The sequence below is a fragment of the Schistocerca cancellata genome, chromosome 4 (genome assembly GCF_023864275.1).
Source record: "Schistocerca cancellata isolate TAMUIC-IGC-003103 chromosome 4, iqSchCanc2.1, whole genome shotgun sequence".
NCBI classification, from domain to species: domain Eukaryota; kingdom Metazoa; phylum Arthropoda; class Insecta; order Orthoptera; family Acrididae; genus Schistocerca; species Schistocerca cancellata.
Window position 1 is genome coordinate 544,010,230 of NC_064629.1, and position 18,320 is coordinate 544,028,549.

The 18,320-nt window shown below is 42.2% G+C and overlaps 1 protein-coding gene across 4 annotated transcripts in view; it reads left to right on the plus strand.

Moving 5' to 3' along the window:
* The window catches only part of LOC126183497 (elongation of very long chain fatty acids protein AAEL008004), a 308,167-nt gene that overhangs the window by 238,939 nt on the left and 50,908 nt on the right, over positions 1 to 18,320 (plus strand). For all 4 annotated transcript variants that reach the window (XM_049925531.1, XM_049925534.1, XM_049925532.1 and 1 more), the window contains exon 4: positions 11,860 to 11,935. In XM_049925531.1, the coding sequence (XP_049781488.1) occupies positions 11,878 to 11,935 (58 nt within the window). In that variant the 5' untranslated portion in view covers positions 11,860 to 11,877. The remainder of the gene's footprint in view (positions 1 to 11,859; positions 11,936 to 18,320) is intronic.

Genomic DNA, 18,320 nt, shown 5'->3' on the forward strand with positions numbered 1-18,320 from the left:
GAACGCCTTGCGGAAGCCAAGAAACACGGCATCTACCTGTGAACCCGTGTCTATGGCCCTCTGAGTCTCGTGGACGAATAGCGCGAGCTGGGTTTCACACGACCGTCTTTTTCGAAACCCATGCTGATTCCTACAGAGTAGATTTCTAGTCTCCAGAAAAGTCATTATACTCGAACATAATATGTGTTCCAAAATTCTACAACTGATCGACGTTAGGGATATAGGTCTGTAGTTCTGCACATCTGTTCGACGACCCTTCTTGAAAACGGGAATGACCTGTGCCCTTTCCCAATCCTCTGGAACGCTACGCTGTTCTAGAGACCTACGGTACACTGCTGCAAGGAGGGGGGCAAGTTCCTTCGCGTACTCTGTGTAAAATCGAACTGGTATCCCATCAGGTCCAGCGGCCTTTCCTCTTTTGAGCGATTTTAATTGTTTCTCTATCCCTCTGTCGTCTATTTCGATATCTACCATTTTGTCATCTGTGCGACAATCTAGAGAAGGAACTACAGTGCTGTCTTCCTCTGTGAAACAGCTTTGGAAAAAGACATTTAGTATTTCGGCCTTTAGTCTGTCATCCTCTGTTTCAGTACAATTTTGGTCACAGAGTGTCTGGACATTTTATTTTGATCCACCTACCGCTTTGACATAAGACCAAAATTTTTAGGATTTTCTGCCAAGTCAGTACATAGAACTTTACTTTCGAATTCATTGAACGCCTCTCGCATAGCCCTCCTCACACTACATTTCGCTTCGCGTAATTTTTGTTTGTCTGCAAGGCTTTGGCTATGTTTATGTTTGCTGTGAAGTTCCCTTTGCTTCCGCAGCAGTTTTCTAACTCGGTTGTTGTACCACGGTGGCTCTTTTCCATCTCTTACGATCTTGCTTGGCACATACTCATCTAACGCATATTATACGATGGTTTTGAACTTTGTCCACTGATCCTCAACACTATCTGTACTTGAGACAAAACTTTTTTGTTGAGCCGTCAGGTACTCTGTAATCTGCTTTTTGTCACTTTCGCCAAACAGAAAAATCTTCCTACCTTTTTTAATATTTCTATTTACGGTTGAAATCATCGATGCCGTAACCGCTTTATGATCGCTGATTCCCTGTTCTGCGTTAACTGTTTCAAATAATTCGGATCTGTTTGTCACCAGAAGGTCTAATATGTTATCGCCACGAGTCGGTTCTCTGTTTAACTGCTCAAGGTAGTTTTCAGATAAAGCACTTAAAAAAAATTTCACTGGATTCTTTGTCCCTGCCACCCGTTATGAACGTTTGAGTCTCCCAGTCTATATCAGTCTCCCAGTCTTCAACAGTGGGAAACAAGAACGTGCTTAAAACATCAATGTAGGCCTGTGCTGTGATAGTGCCACGCAAAACAACAAGGGGTGCAAGCCTCCTCCATGAAAAACACGACCACACTATAACACAATGGCCTCCGAATTTCACTGTTGGCATTACACACGCTGGCAGATGACGTTCACCGAGTATTCGCCATACCCACACCCTGCCATCGGATCGCCACATTGTGTACCGTGACTCGTTACTGCACACTACGTTTTTTCACTGTTCGTCCAATGTTTACGCCCCTTACACCAAGCGAGGCGTCGTTTGGAATTTACCAGCGTGATGTGTGGCTTATAAGCAGCCGCTCGACCATGAAATGCAAGTTTTCTCACCTCCCGCCTAAGTTTCATAGTACTTGCAGTGGATCCTGATGCATTGTGGAGTTCCTGTGTGATGATCTGGGTAGATGTCTGCCTATTACACATTATGACCCTCTTCAACTGTCGGTGGTCTCTGTCAGTCAACAGACGAGGTCGGCCTGTACGCTTTTGTGCTGTACGTGTCCGTTCACGTTTCCACTTCACTATCACATCTGAAACAGTTGACCTAGGGATGTTTAGGAGTGTGGAAATCTCGCGTACAGACATATGACACAAGTGACACCCAGTCACCTGACCACCTTCGAAGTCCGTGAGTTCCACAGAGCGTCCCATTCTGCTCTCTCACGACGTCTAATGACTACTGAGATCGCTGATCTGGAGTACCTGGCAGTAAGTGGCAGCACAATGCACCTCATATGAAAAACGTATATTTTTGAGGGTGTCCGGATACTTTTGATCACAGAGTGTATGTGTCTGCGGCAGACAAGGAGGATCCTCCAATTCGGTGGTCAGATGTGGACCAGAACCTTGACGACGAATATGCCTTTCCTCACGTTCCCATGCAGTCCAACGTGAGGTCACAGCCATATCTGAATGCACCATAAATATGGATATTGCACGATTCGACCACCTGGCCATATGAGGACCTACGATGAGATTACTTTGAAGCTCTGTCAGGTGCTGATAACGACGTCTCGCACTAGCCCTTCACAGTAATCATTCAGCACCTGAAGTAGTCCACGACTCTTATATGCCCTACCAGGCCTGGTAACAACACTAAACATGAACAACGTTACTGTACTATGCTATGAGTTCTACCTCTCATAGAGAACTGCAGCTATAATCATTTAAATCCCCGTAGGTGGTATGTACTTGTACGTAGGTACATTGACACCCCACCCAGTTTTCTGCCTGCTTCATTTACTCTTTTTTTCAGGCAGTGTACATCTGTCGCATGACAGAAAAAGTAATCTTCTATTTAAAACATTTTAACTCATTGCTGGAACTATCTGATAAAATAATTACATAAACTAGGTTCATAACTTCACAGAAATATTAAAGTTTCTTACGTTCATCTATCTAAATAAATATTCCTTTCACCTATTATTTTGTTAAATGCAGAGAAAAACACTTTATCTGAAGCATTCTTTATGAATGAGGGCTATTTCTTCTCAAGGTCCTATCGGTAGCGAAATTAAAACCACAGCGAAAATCCAATTAAGCTCTGCGCAGATACGTTGCGCTGTGTCTCTACTGTCGACCGCGTCACGTCGCACTTAACGAGTTCTGAGCGCACGGTGAGCACGTAAACATGGCTGGGACAATAGTGTCTCCTGCCAAGTTTGAAGTGCATGCTGTCATTCGATATCTTTATTTAGTGCGGTTCCACTTGATTTCATGCAGTCCACATAACGTAACTGTCATGTCTGGCACCAAAGTCCGACAACGGTGCAGGAACTTTGAAGCAGGACATACAGACGGTTATGATCAGACGGTCAGGGAAGAAATCGCGTATCAACCGATGATCTTGTTCAGCGAGTGGACCAGGATTACCTGAGAACGCCAATTCAGAACAGAAGGTCAGTTCAGAACAAGCGAATGTGAATTCTTGCACAGGGAATTTTCCCAGACAGGTAAAATATGCAACTGTTAAACCTCTCCATAAGAAATATGACAAGACAGACTTATAGCCCAATTTCCATACTGATATCTTTTTCAGAATTATTCGGAAAACAGTTTGGATTCCAGAAGAGCTTCTGGACTGAGATTGGTATTTGTATATTCACTCACCAAACAGTACAAGCCTTAAATAACAATATATCGTCAGTTGGTATTTTTTGTGCTCTTTCCAAGGCCTTTGAATGTGTAGCTCATTTTACTGTATTAGAAAAACTCAAGTATTATGTAATTCATGGCTCTACGCACAGCTGGTTTAAATAGTACTTAACAAACAGAATGAAAAAGAGTGTGCTGAGTAATTCACACAATGTCGGAATGGTAGAAAATTTAGTGACAGGGGAGAAATCACAAAGGGAGTCCCACAGTGTTCAATATTGGGTCCACCCTTATTTATATATATGAATAAACTTCCACTTTACGATCAACAAGCAGAATTGGTACAAGAATAGAAAATTGGCGGAAAACGCAGGCGGCTGCCTTATATGACACGGGTATTGAAAAGCCGGTGCACCGCTACGACAAATGTGTAAGTCGGAATAGCGACTGCGCAGTGAAGCAGCTGGAGGATGTAGCTAAATGTTACAAACAAAACATGTTTGATTTTCACTGTGGTTTCAATTTCGCTACCGAATGGACCTTGAAAAGAAAAATAGCCGTCGTCGATGTGGACTCCAGTGTACAAACCACTGTACTATCTCGTACAGTCGTTTTTATTATAGGACGATGCATATATGTCGGACTCTGTTTCTCCTTTTACGAGAAGAGAGATAGCAAAGATAGCTGGGCAGTGTACAAACAGTGGGGTCTGTGTGATGCCGTTATATGACCGACCGCCACTTCTAGTCACGATGACTGCATGAGAGGGCATTCACACTCTCCTTAATCTGTTGGAAGAAGAAGAACATACAGCCACCTGCAGCGGGGACCACATGTCTACGGGCCAGTCGTTTGGGAGTCATTGCCTCACAATCAGCTCTATGATACGTTACATAATGGACTCTTCCATTCATTTAGGCTACCGAGAGGAAAATATTACCCTGCTAAAGACCACCTAAAAAGCACTCTTCCTGTTTGTTCAGCTTAACGACGTCATTTTCACTCTCTTCAAAAATTCATCAGTTCAAACTGAAGAATTTGGCTCGTAAAATAATTACATAAAAGAGACGTTCGGAATTTATTGCATGTTTTAAACTCACTGAAACAGACCTTCGGTGAGCGTTCTCCCACAGCTGCAAGTGTCAATGCGGAATTCCAACTTGCATCTCGGAATTAGAACTCTGGCAGCTTTGTACATATACTCTCACGTGTGATATGTAATTAATAGTGTTGTTGTTGTTGCTGCTGTTGTTGTTGTGGTATTCAGTCTGAATACTGGTTTGTAGTTCTATTCTCTAGTTTGTCCTGTACAAGCCTCTTCATCTCTAAATAACGACTGCAACCGAAATTCATCTGAAGCTGCTTAGAGTATCCTTTGACCTTCCTCGATAATTTTTACTCCCTCGTACTTCCCATCATTACCAAACTGACGATTACTTGATGCCTCAGGACATGTCCCAACATCTGGAATTTCCACGCCAGCACTGCAAGAGTCCCCTTTGTAGCTACAGGTGGCCCATAGACATGAATCAAGTTTTAATGGATGGCCGTTGGCGAGTACGGCGCGAAATATTTCGCAACAATCTTTGGAAAGGTCCGTGCCGGCTGAGGGAGCGTTATGGTCTCGAGATTTTTTTCGTGGCATTTTATAGCTGATTTCCTCGTTCCGGAAGCCACAACGGATCAACACAGGTATGCATCTATTCTTGGGGACCATGTCCATCCCTACATGCAATTTGTTTTTCCTCGACACGATGGCACCTACCAGCAGGACAATGCAACATGTCACACAACTTGAAGTGCATGTGCGTGGTTCGAAGAACACCAGGATGAGTTTATAGTTCTCCCCTTACCACCAAATTCCCCGGATTGAAACCCAATCGGGAATCTGTGGGACCACCTCGATCGGACTGTTCGCGACAATGATCCTAACTGATAAACCTAGCGCCAGGTGACCATGTCGCTGAGTCGGCATGATTCCACGTCCCTTTCAGGTTCATTCATACATAGAGATGAATCTCAACACTTTGTTATTTTTTCTGTAATATACTTAGGGGCTTCAGGAAGTAAGCTGCACTTGTCTTCACTCGTTAAGACCACTGTGCAACAACAGTGGCGTATTGTCAGAAGGGGTTACATATTCCAGTTTCCCTGCTCACTCATTACTCCTGCATTAGGGTCATTCCCTGATAAGTGAATGTTTTGTTACGTACGTAACACTTCCTGTTCCTTTTTTTAGACGCATATCAACACAGCTGGTATCATCAGTCCTCCGTGATCAAGGAGCGGATTTCTACCTTCTAGGAACTGAACGATTGCTGGAACGTTCCCACCATTGTTTACAGAGATTTGGTGACTGTGTTGAAAAATAGTGCCACGTACACTACTGGCCATTAAAATTGCTACACCACGAAAATGACGTGCTACAGACACGAAATTTAACCGACAGGAAGAAGATGCTGGGATATGCAAATTATTAGCTTTTCAGAGCATTCACACAAGGTGGGCGCCGGTGGCGACACCTACAACGTGCTGACATGAGGAAAGTTTCCAACCGATTTCTCATTCACAAACAGCAGTTGACCGGCGTTGCCTGGTCAAACGTTGTTGTGATGCCTCGTGTAAGGGAGGAGAAATGCGTACCATCACGTTTCCGACTTTGATAAAGGTCGGATTGTAGCCCATCGCGATTGCGGTTTATCGTATCGCGACGTTGTTGCTCGCATTGGTCGAGATCCAATGACGGTTAGCAGAATATGGAATCGGTGGGTTCAGGAGGGTAATACGGAACGCCGTGCTGGATCCCAACGGCCTCGTATCCCCAGCAGACGAGATGACAGGCATCTTATCCGAATGGCTGTAACAGATCGTGCAGCAACGTCTCGATCCCTGAGTCAACAGATGGGGACGTTTGCAAGACAACAACCGTCTGCACGAACCGTTCGACGTCGTTTGCAGCAGCACGGACTATCAGCTCGGAGACCATGGCTGCGGTTACCCTTGACGCTGCATCACAGACAGGAGCGCCTGCGATGGTGTACTCGACGACGAACCTGGGTGCACGAATCGCAAAACGACATTTCTTCGGATGAATCCAGGTTCTGTTTACAGCATAATGATGGTCGCATCCGTGTTTGGCGACATCGCGGTGAACGCACACTGGAAGCGTTTTTTCGTCATCGCCATACTGGCGTATCACCCGGCGTTTTGGTATGGGGTGCCATTGGTTACACTTCTCGGTCACGTCTTGTTTGCATTGACGGCACTTTGAACAGTGGACGTTACATTTCAGATGTGTTACGAACCGTGGCTCTACCCTTCATTCGATCCCTGCGAAACCCTACATTTCAGCAGGATAATGCAGGACCGCGTGTTGCAGGTCCTGTACGGGTCTTCCTGGATACAGAAAATGTTCGGCTGCTGCCTTGTCCAGCACATTGTCCAGATCTCTCACCAATTGAAAACGTCTGGTCAATGGTGGCCGAGCAACTGGCTCGTCACAATACGCCAGTCACTACTCTTGATGAACTGTGGTATCGTGTTGAAGCTGCATGGGCAGCTGTACCTGTACACCCCATCCAAGCTCTGTTTGACTCAATGCCCAGGCGTATCAAGGCCGTTATTACGGCCAGAGGTGATTGTTCTGGGTACTGATTTCTCAGGATCTATGCACCCACATTGCATGAAAATGTAATCACGTGTCAGTTCTAGTATAATATATCTGTCCAATGAATACCCGTTTATCATCTGCATTTCTTCTTGGTGTAGCAATTTTAATGGCCAATAGTGTATCTGTGTCTCTTTGATGTGCAGTGCAGCATTGAATAAAAGTTACTTGGTCTCCCATAGTAACGTGTAACTTACTTTTTGAGTTCCTGTTGTACCAGTCCCCTACTCGCGGATCCCCTCTTGAGGAGGACAGCATCTGTTCTTCTTCTATTGCACGTCTAACTTATCTACATGAGTATTTACAAAATTTCTTACTAGTTTTCTCTTTGCGAAGGCTTTCTTCCATAACCAATATGTATTGTGAGTATTTTTTAATCCTGCCTTTTTAGTTTAAGTTTAGTCAACCTTATAGCCACCCATTACGTAGCCTTCAGTCCCAACAGTCCGATCGTTACACTGATGAGTCAGACATTATGGGCACCTGCTTACTATCGTATTCGCTCCTCTTTGGAATCTAATTCAGGAACTATTAAGCGTGGCATGAATTGGACGGGTCGTTCATAGGTTTCCGGAGGTATGTGGCACCAGATATCTAGGCTCAGGTCACGCAATCACCATAAATTATGGGCCCGTGCTGTGTGGGTAAGGAGCTGGCGCCCTATAGCGCCCCACAAGTGTTCCATCAGGCTCTGATCACGTGAATTTTGTGTCCATGACATCAACGTGAGTTCACTAACATGCTCCTCAAACCACTGTAGCACTATTCAGGCCTTGTGGCACGGACCATTATCCCGCAGAGAGAAGCGATCACGATCGAAGAAGACATCAAGCATGAAGGCATCCCTTTGTCAAAGTCGTTTTCTTCGGTGGTTTTCGTCATCTGCGGCCCGTATCGTCGCTAGAATGATAACCCATTCGTCTCTGCTCAGCTTAGACAGGGCGAGGTCAGACATAATAAACATATCGACATGCGGTTTCCGCCAAGCTATAGCGGACAATATGGCGAACGCGCGGAGTAGCCGCCCGGTCTCAGGCGTCTTGTCACCGATCGCGCGACTCCCCCGTCTGAGGTTCGAGTCCTCCCTCGGGCATGGGTGTGTGTGTTGCCCTTAGGGTAAGTTAAAGTTAGATTAAGTAGCGTGTAAGCTTAGGGACCGATGACCCAGCAGTTTGGTCCCATAAGACCATACCACAAATTTCCAAATTTCCAATATGGCGAATTTCAGAAGTTCGCAAGTAATTTTTGTCGTTTATAGTCGCCGAATTACGACACACACTTTGGTCCCGTAAGACCTTACCACAAATTTCCAGTATGGCGAATTTCAGAAGTTCGCAAGTAATTTTTGTCGTTTATAGTCGCTTTGATTTTCTTCAAGAACTATACTTTTTTTCTGTGTCATTTGAAAGAAGCTTCTGAGAGAACTTCAGTGACATAATGTGCATGGAACTTGGTCAACAGTATTTCAGTAACATCGCCGGAAACCACTGCCCCGCCGTCAGGAAAAGAGATTGTACAAACGTCTGACCTATTATACCAAATGTATGCAAGCACATAACTCAGTTACGGTTCGTCTGTTTACCACCACCGCTGTCGTACCAAGTGCAAAATATGTTGACCTTGAGCACTGCTACACGCTTTAAAGTGGTTCTGGAAAAACAATGCTGCATGTTGAATTTCATCTGGAGTTAACGGTAGCACAGGCCCGTATTATTAGGCATTTCATGCTTTCGGGAGTCGTCGGTGTTTCCTAACAGACCTCTCATGCTAATTTTTGCCACAAATAAAATTACAGAAATGTTAAGCTTGGTGGATGTGCAGACCATTTCTGAACGATCGTTCCAATGTCTAAATTTTCTCTTAAGAGTGTCTATCATTACAGGTGCGGAATGGGAGGGACATTCGTCATGTTGGTACCACAATGATTGCGTTATGGGATGTCTTCCAATAACTTTGGCGACAGCATATACACTCCTGGAAATTGAAATAAGAACACCGTGAATTCATTGTCCCAGGAAGGGGAAACTTTATTGACACATTCCTGGGGTCAGATACATCACATGATCACACTGACAGAACCACAGGCACATAGACACAGGCAACAGAGCATGCACAATGTCGGCACTAGTACAGTGTATATCCACCTTTCGCAGCAATGCAGGCTGCTATTCTCCCATGGAGACGATCGTAGAGATGCTGGATGTAGTCCTGTGGAACGGCTTGCCATGCCATTTCCACCTGGCGCCTCAGTTGGACCAGCGTTCGTGCTGGACGTGCAGACCGCGTGAGACGACGCTTCATCCAGTCCCAAACATGCTCAATGGGGGACAGATCCGGAGATCTTGCTGGCCAGGGTAGTTGACTTACACCTTCTAGAGCACGTTGGGTGGCACGGGATACATGCGGACGTGCATTGTCCTGTTGGAACAGCAAGTTCCCTTGCCGGTCTAGGAATGGTAGAACGATGGGTTCGATGACGGTTTGGATGTACCGTGCACTATTCAGTGTCCCCTCGACGATCACCAGTGGTGTACGGCCAGTGTAGGAGATCGCTCCCCACACCATGATGCCGGGTGTTGGCCCTGTGTGCCTCGGTCGTATGCAGTCCTGATTGTGGCGCTCACCTGCACGGCGCCAAACACGCATACGACCATCATTGGCACCAAGGCAGAAGCGACTCTCATCGCTGAAGACGACACGTCTCCATTCGTCCCTCCATTCACGCCTGTCGCGACACCACTGGAGGCGGGCTGCACGATGTTGGGGCGTGAGCGGAAGACGGCCTAACGGTGTGCGGGACCGTAGCCCAGCTTCATGGAGACGGTTGCGAATGGTCCTCGCCGATACCCCAGGAGCAACAGTGTCCCTAATTTGCTGGGAAGTGGCGGTGCGGTCCCCTACGGCACTGCGTAGGATCCTACGGTCTTTGCGTGCATCCGTGCGTCGCTGCGGTCCGGTCCCAGGTCGACGGGCACGTGCACCTTCCGCCGACCACTGGCGACAACATCGATGTACTGTGGAGACCTCACGCCCCACGTGTTGAGCAATTCGGCGGTACGTCCACCCGGCCTCCCGCATGCCCACTATACGCCCTCGCTCAAAGTCCGTCAACTGCACATACGGTTCACGTCCACGCTGTCGCGGCATGCTACCAGTGTTAAAGACTGCGATGAAGCTCCGTATGCCACGGCAAACTGGCTGACACTGACGGCGGCGGTGCACAAATGCTGCGCAGCTAGCGCCATTCGACGGCCAACACCGCGGTTCCTGGTGTGTCCGCTGTGCCGTGCGTGTGATCATTGCTTGTACAGCCCTCTCGCAGTGTCCGGAGCAAGTATGGTGGGTCTGACACACCGGTGTCAATGTGTTCTTTTTTCCATTTCCAGGAGTGTATTAGGAACCTGAGATACTTGAGTGTATTTAGATTCTCATTAATAAAACGGGGAACAATGATGCAGGTCTTGAAAAACACTTACCAAGCGTTGATAGACCAAGAGCGTTGTTTTTATTCAGCGTGGATTTTCCAAAAAAATGTGTGTGAAATCTTATGTGGATTTTCATCTGACGATTACTGCTCATTGCGAAGATTGACTCGCCCATCGTTAGTTAACGATTCTTAGATAAGATTCGGAGAACTGTAACCAATTTTGGAAGTCATTGCCATGAAGCTTAGAAGCAGCTAAATGTCGAGAGGATGAAATGCGATGGAATGTAGCGTTTGTAGAGCATTCGTTTGGTTGATCCCTCTCGGACTTCTGAGATGCCTCTTATTGGCATTTGCATTGTGTGTTAACTGCTGCTAAAATATGATTTGTTTCATTTCTTTCTTTGGCTGCTCTTCTTTTTCCTCGGCGTAGTTTATTCTCGACTCTTCCAGTTTCTAGAACTTTTTTTGTAATATATGCAAAGACAGATTGTGAGTGCTTGACACGATATGGATATTCTTCAGCATACAACCGCACTTGTTCTAATAGTTCTCAACTGTCGTATACATTCTGAATGCCCGAGTAACCGTACGAGCAAGTTATCTGATTGCTACAACAGTAGAACACAGCTGCAATCACACAGGTAAATACAAGAACCGTACCAGACATACATTTGGTATAATAGGGCAGACGTTTTGTGGAACCTTTTCTCCTGGCGGCGGGACAATGGTTTGCGGCGCTGTTATCTTGATACTATTTAATCGAGTATCATACAAGTTCTGTCGTTGAAGTTCTCTTACAAGATTCTTTAAAATGCCACAGAGAAAAGTATATAGCCTGTTATATTAGAAAAAAATGAAGTCGTATCGTAATTTGGCGATCATAAACGATAACAATTACTTGCGAATGTCACGAAATTCGCCATATTGTCCGCTATAACTGGGCGAAAACCGCACCTCGATATATTTATTGAGTCAGGATTTATCACGTGTCCACAACGCCGCCAGGCAGTATGCAGTATCGCGGTCGGCAGTGGCCATAATATTTCCTATCAACAGTGTATATGACAAAAGAAGTAAGTAGGTTTGGTCACTGACGCTCAAACTTATTTTGTTGCTAGGCCACCCGCATTCTCTCTAACAACTCAAATTATTCGTTAATTGTAACTTATGTCAATCAGAACACTGATACACGAGGGTTTCATAAGAGGAATGGTAGATCCGTTGACAAGTCAGAGGTGAATGGGATACATAATTGTGCTCTTCAACGATTAACACACTACGTTATTAAGACTAAATGGTTCACGTCTTTGTTGCAGGAAGGTTGACGCGAGACCATGGCAGCCATCCTCAGTTTAATAGACGATTTTCAGGACTTAATGGACAGACAAGGAGGTAAATATACGTCTATTAGTTTTTTTCTTAATTTATACCGTTTACGACAGCTGAAGAATGTGAATAGACACTAGGAATTTCATGTAGCGCGAAAAGGCTTCATTGCTTTCCATACTGCTCACTTTTTCTCAGATCGTTGTTATTGTAGTCTGCAGATCTAACAATGTCAACATTAACAGAATCAATAAACTGATCTCTCGTCAGGAGAAATGTATTCGCCGCGGCAACGAAGCGGGAAAGTCGACAGGGTAATATGCATGACGTTAATACGTCAACCGATATTGACAGCAGCATAAAATATTCTAAGGCATTACTTTTCAGCACGCCCTCGTAAAAAGTGAGTTACTCCTATCACAGGTAGCGGAGACACTGCAGAATGTACGTTGTGTGAATCAAATTTAGGTACTGGACATTGTTGAAGGTCTGACATAGTGAATCACGTTAAGACAAAGAAACATCAGATGAGTGTTCAGATGAAAATGTAAATAAAACTATGTCTGACTACTTGAGCATAAAAAACAGTAACTGAAATGGATAAGCAGTTCACGTAATAAATATAAGAAAGATATTTTCATTACATGTGTGGTGTAATCGATAGCGTCGTTGAGCAATAATGGAGTGCGCTAGCGGGCGACAGTGCGAAACCCGTTGGGTTTGTAATTTTTTTTCTGTTTGAATACTTAAATCATTTACATACGAAATCCATCAAATATATGGTAACTTACTCGTACTTCACAATCATTTTTTCAAGAAAATTGCACGTCTTCTAGTTTCTAATTACATAGGTGACATCTCTAGCAAATTACTAAAACAATGTTATGAGTCACATCTGTAATTAAAATATGCTATTGTCAAGCCTCTGTACAAAAAAGGGGACACCACAGATATCAATAATTACTGGCCAGTATCCCTGCTTACAGCATTGTCAATAATCATCGAGAAAGTAATGTCTCAAGAGTGGTTACCCATTTCAGTAGTAATTGGATACTTAGTAAATCACAGTTTGGATTTCAAAAATACTGTTCTACTGAAACAAAAATATACAATTTCGCTGCCTACATAATATAGTCTTTAAATCGTAGAATGTCACCAACAGGAATTTTCTGTGACTTATCCAAAGCATTTGATTGTGTGAACCATGACATTATGTTACAGAAATTACAATTCTATGGTATAAATGGAACATCGTATGAGTGGTTTAAGTCATATCTTCAGAACAGGAAGCAGTAAGTCTCATTATATTGTTTAAGTGACTTAAGAAAGCTTCCCACTTCATCAGACTGTGTTGCAATTACATTAAGTATTCCACAGGGTTTGATCATGGGCCTTTTCTGTTCTTGATATATGTGAATGATCTATCTTCTTATGTGAAAGAAGAAGCTAAACTGACACTGTTTGCTGATGATACAAGCATCATTATTAATCCAGTAAAAGAAACTCCAATAGAAAATAATATAAATAATGTCTTTGAAAAAGTTACTGTTTGGTTTTCTGTGAATGGGCTTCCTCTGAACTTTGAAAAAACGCAGTACATCCAATTTTCTACTGCAAGAAGTACTGTTCCTTCAATAAATGTAAAATATCAATAGAAGTCAAGTCAGTAGCCAGGGTAGAGAATACTAAGTTTTTGGGTGTACATGTAGATGAGAATCTTAATTGGAAAATTAATATTTTGGATCTCCTAAAGTGACTAGGTTCAGAAACTTTTACAATCATAATAACTGCTAATTTTAAGGATATAGAAATTAGCAAGCTAACATACTTTGCATACTTTCACTCTCTGATGTCATACAGAATAATATTTTGAGGTAACTCAACAGTTTGATAAAAAAAATATTCACTACTCAAAAGAAAGTGGTTAGAATAATGTGTGGTGCTCGTTGGAGCACATTTTATAGACATCTGTTTAAAAAATTAGGAATTCTTACAACAGCCTCACAGTACATTTACTCAGTAATGAAATTAGTTCTCAACAACATGGGCCAGTTTAAAAACAACGGTGACATTCATGATTACAATACCAGAAGAAAGAAAGACTTACACTATCCTCTATTTAAGCTATCTTTGGCACGGAAAGGGGTAAAATAAGCTGCTGTAAAACTTTTCGATAAATCACCAGGTGAAATGAAATGTCTGACAGATAGCAGTAATAGTTTAAAAAATAAACTGAAATTGTATCTCCGTGACAATTCCTTCTGTACCATAGTTGAATTCTTGAATAGAAATAAATAAATCTACAGGTATAATATACGCATTTTGTGCCATTTAAGGGAATGGGGTAAGTAATAAAAATTTTAATCTCAAAAAAAAAAAAAAAAATGGTTCTTGTGTGCATTTCTTATGCACTTGTCACGTTCCACATCGTAACAGTGACCGTGAGGTTGATCAATGGAACACATAACTAACTAACTATCACACGTAAAATTATGGTTTTCATTGCAAATACTCATTCTTAGTTATCGATATTTTATAAAATATGGTTAAAGATTGTTGAAGTTAAGGAAAAAATTACACAATTAAATTTTTTGAGAAAAATGAAAAATCAAATACTCATCGTTTGAATATGCTCATTGTTTTGTAGGGCAAATGTGGTTTCACACGAGCCAGAGTGATAAGCATTGTAGAAACATGGAAAACAATAATTTTCATGGCGTCGAGCACACCCTACAAATCCTGCATTTTTACAGTTGTCATCTTAACACTGCAATCTGAAACCATTAGAACTGTTCTGATGCCAAGTTAAGGGATAAGTACGATACTATGGTATCTAAGATCGAGAGCATATTATGTTCATCTAAGAAGGGTATCGCCTGAGTTTTACCGTTATTTCCTGTATTCTTTATTTGTCTGTGGATCATTTATTACAATGATATTGGACACTTTCATTTTTACATAAATCTTGCATATACATAGCTAGTTACAAAAAGGTAGTACATATACATATATTTTATAGAATATTCACAGAAAATGTCATTAAAGTACTTTATAAAAAATTTATACATAAACATTATTTAATTTTTTATGTCAAGATAGTCTTTAACACTGTAAGGGCAAATATCGATCAGATGTCTTTATACATTGCGGTAAACTGTTGTACAGTATGTGCCCAGCATTTGCATGTTTTTTGTCTGTTAATTTTAGCCTGCTTTCTTTTATTTATTTATTTATTTAGTTCTTCAAATCCTACATGTATAGAATATATACAAGGATATTGGACATGGTTAGGTATTTACAAGATAAAATACAGTTTTGTTGCAATCCTAAGGACTAGATATTGAAGTAATTTAGCAAAGATTCGTACATACAACAAACATTACAGGCAACATACAAAGTAGAATATTCATAATGCATCTTTATTTTTGTTGTTTGGCTTTTATGTATTCTGTCAGACTGTAAAAGCAATTATCAATTAAATATGCCTTTACTTCAGCCTTAAAACTACAGAGTTTACCTGCTGATGTAATTTGGTTAGGTAGATTATTGAAAATCTTTATCCCAGTATGTAGTGTGCCTTTTTGCACGATGATGTTCTCACCTGTTTCATATGAAGGTCAGATTTTTGCCTTGTATTGTGTGCATGTATATCTTCATTATTGATAAGATATCTGGGTATCTATCAATATATTGTTTGATGAAAACTGATGTTTTGTAGATAAAAATGCAAGGAAAAGGAAGAACTGACAGTTTTTTGAATATGGGCCTGCATGATTTCGTATTGTTTACCCCCCTTCAATAATTCTTAATATTCTCTTTAGCATCCTGAAAAGTTTAATATTTGTTGTTGCATTGCCCCAGAAGATTATACCATATTTAATTACAGAATACACATAGGAGTAGTATACATTTAACAGGCTGGCTTTGCTGCAACAATTTTTTAAGATCTGTATCATGTAACAGGTTTTGCTTAGTTTTCTTTGCAAATATTCAATGTGTACCTCCCATTTTGTGTTGTTCTGGAGTGAGAGTCCCAGAAATTTTGTGCTGTCAACACTTTCAAGAACTCTGTCCCTAAGTTCTATTTCTATGTTTGGGTGGTGTCTTCCTTTTACATTATAGAAGTTCAGTGGTACTGTCTTTTCTTTGTTTATAATTAGTTTGTTATAGCTGAACCACTGTTCTACACTGTTCATTGTGTGGATAGCAGAGTCTTTTAGTTTTTCTTCTGTTTTACCACTAATACGGAAGCTTGTATCGTCTGCAAATTGGAGGGTAGGCAACAGGTAAGCAATACCTGTTGTACATAAGATCATTGACATAGAGGAGAAACAGAATGGGTCCTAATAGTGATCCTTGAGGGACGCCATATTTCACATTTTCATATCCTGAATAGTAGTAGCTGATTTTGTTATGGTCAGTATATTGCACTTCAACCACCTGTTTGCGACCACTCATTGGATATACCTCTAATTCCTAATTGGTCAATCTTCTGCTTGGGCATTATGGTTAGTGATGTCAAATGCTTTAGATAAATCAGTACATATGCCTGTCACGACATTCAAAGCTATATTGTTCTCTGCTCGTCTCTTTTTACTTCTTTACTGCAGCTGTTCACATCACTACAGGTTAGTTGGCTCATTTGCCTGGTCAGTGCTGTCCAAGTTAAATGCGTCAGCAAAGATGTTGCCCCGCATAATCGCCAAATCGATGTGTGCGTCACACACAGCATAAAACGTATCCTCATTGTACTAGACTGTACACGAGACAGCTTGGCTTCAGCTCCAAGTGAAACGAAATCCCAACAAGGTTCCATAAAATGCGGAAGAATACATTGCCTAATGTTTACATGAGTTTTATTCTTATGATGAACGGAGTATAGTTGACCCCTAGAACCGTATGTTACAGAAGATACACAACACTTACTTTACCTCAAGTGTGTGTCCACTTAATATTTTGTTACGGTAGATTACTTTGATACCTAACATTTAAGCGTATTTCATTAGTATACGCAAAGTACATCTTCCTGTATTGTTAATATATCACCTTTTTTATTTGTCTATTATAAATTACATCTCTATATTATTAAATCCAACTTACCTACCAAGACAGGAAATGGACCTTCAAAATATTCTCAAGAGATATTTTTGTATACCAAGGACGCTTAAGTTGACACTCAAAATTAAAAGATAGAACTGAGACCTTCCTGTTGGATATGAACACATAATTAACAATAAAAAAAATTCTACTGGCCATTTACTTAAAAAGAATCAACTTTGATGCCATCTATAACAGTATCTGCCTAGATAACTTTACATCTGATCATGTTACTCGATTTCTTGCATTACCATTCATTTTTATTTTTTAATGCCAACTGGCATAATTAAAGCTTAAGTAAACATGTTTCAGAAGCTCCATTTGTGAACACTAGATGAATTGGAAGAAGGAGGAGGAGGAGGATATTAGTGTTTAACGTCCCGTCGACAACGAGGTCATTAGAGACGGAGCGCAAGCTCAGGTGAGGGAAGGATGGGGAAGGAAATCAGCCGTGCCCTTTCGAAGGAACCATCCCGGCATTTGCCTGAAGCGATTTAGGGAAATCACGGAAAACCTAAATCAGGATGGCCGGAGACGGGATTGAACTATCGTCCTCCCGAATGCGAGTCCAGTGTGCTAACCACTGCGCCACCTCGCTCGGTGAATTGGAAGAACCTCGGAAAATTACCCTCGGATTGCCTTGTAGAACTGATTCTTAATTGCCAGCGGCCAAAGCAAGATGGTCTTCATCTACTTCCTCTCCTTCTTCCTTCTCTTCTGTCGTCGCTGTACGGGATCGGCGTTATTATATGGGTTTTAACAATGTTAGCGACGGTTAGAGGCCGGACGGCAGGAATTTGTGTATCGCATCTATCTGCGTCTGGAGCAAACCTCATGTTCAAGTGTAAGTGCTGGAAATGTCTTCGACACCTTCGCACCCGACTTCTAAAACACTTACACGACTCGTAAATTCTTGTTTTACTCATAGGTGACTCATCAAAAGCAACATTCAATACAAATTCTCTGATCAGTTCTTAAACTACAGAATGAAGACAGGAAATTAATTATAACAACGTCACCGAATGATCGTTTTGAAAACAAACTTAGTCATTCATTTCTTGGGTATGGTACTCCTGTTTTTGCACTACTTGCACACAACAGCCTGAACCAGGACTCCCTAGTTCTAGACCAGCGGAAGTCGGTAGATGTCTATTTACTTCGGCCTACCAATGCTCTGATAAATCACTAAAATGACTACGGTACAGCTGGCATTAGCCAAACAAAGATTGTGATCGGATTCACTCATAGCTTAGCATAATGCACAATATGACGCAACAAGCAGTACCAGCAGTGTGTGATGAAAAACACGGCTGGTTGTCGCCCCGCCCCCCCCCCCCCCCTTTCTCCTCCACCA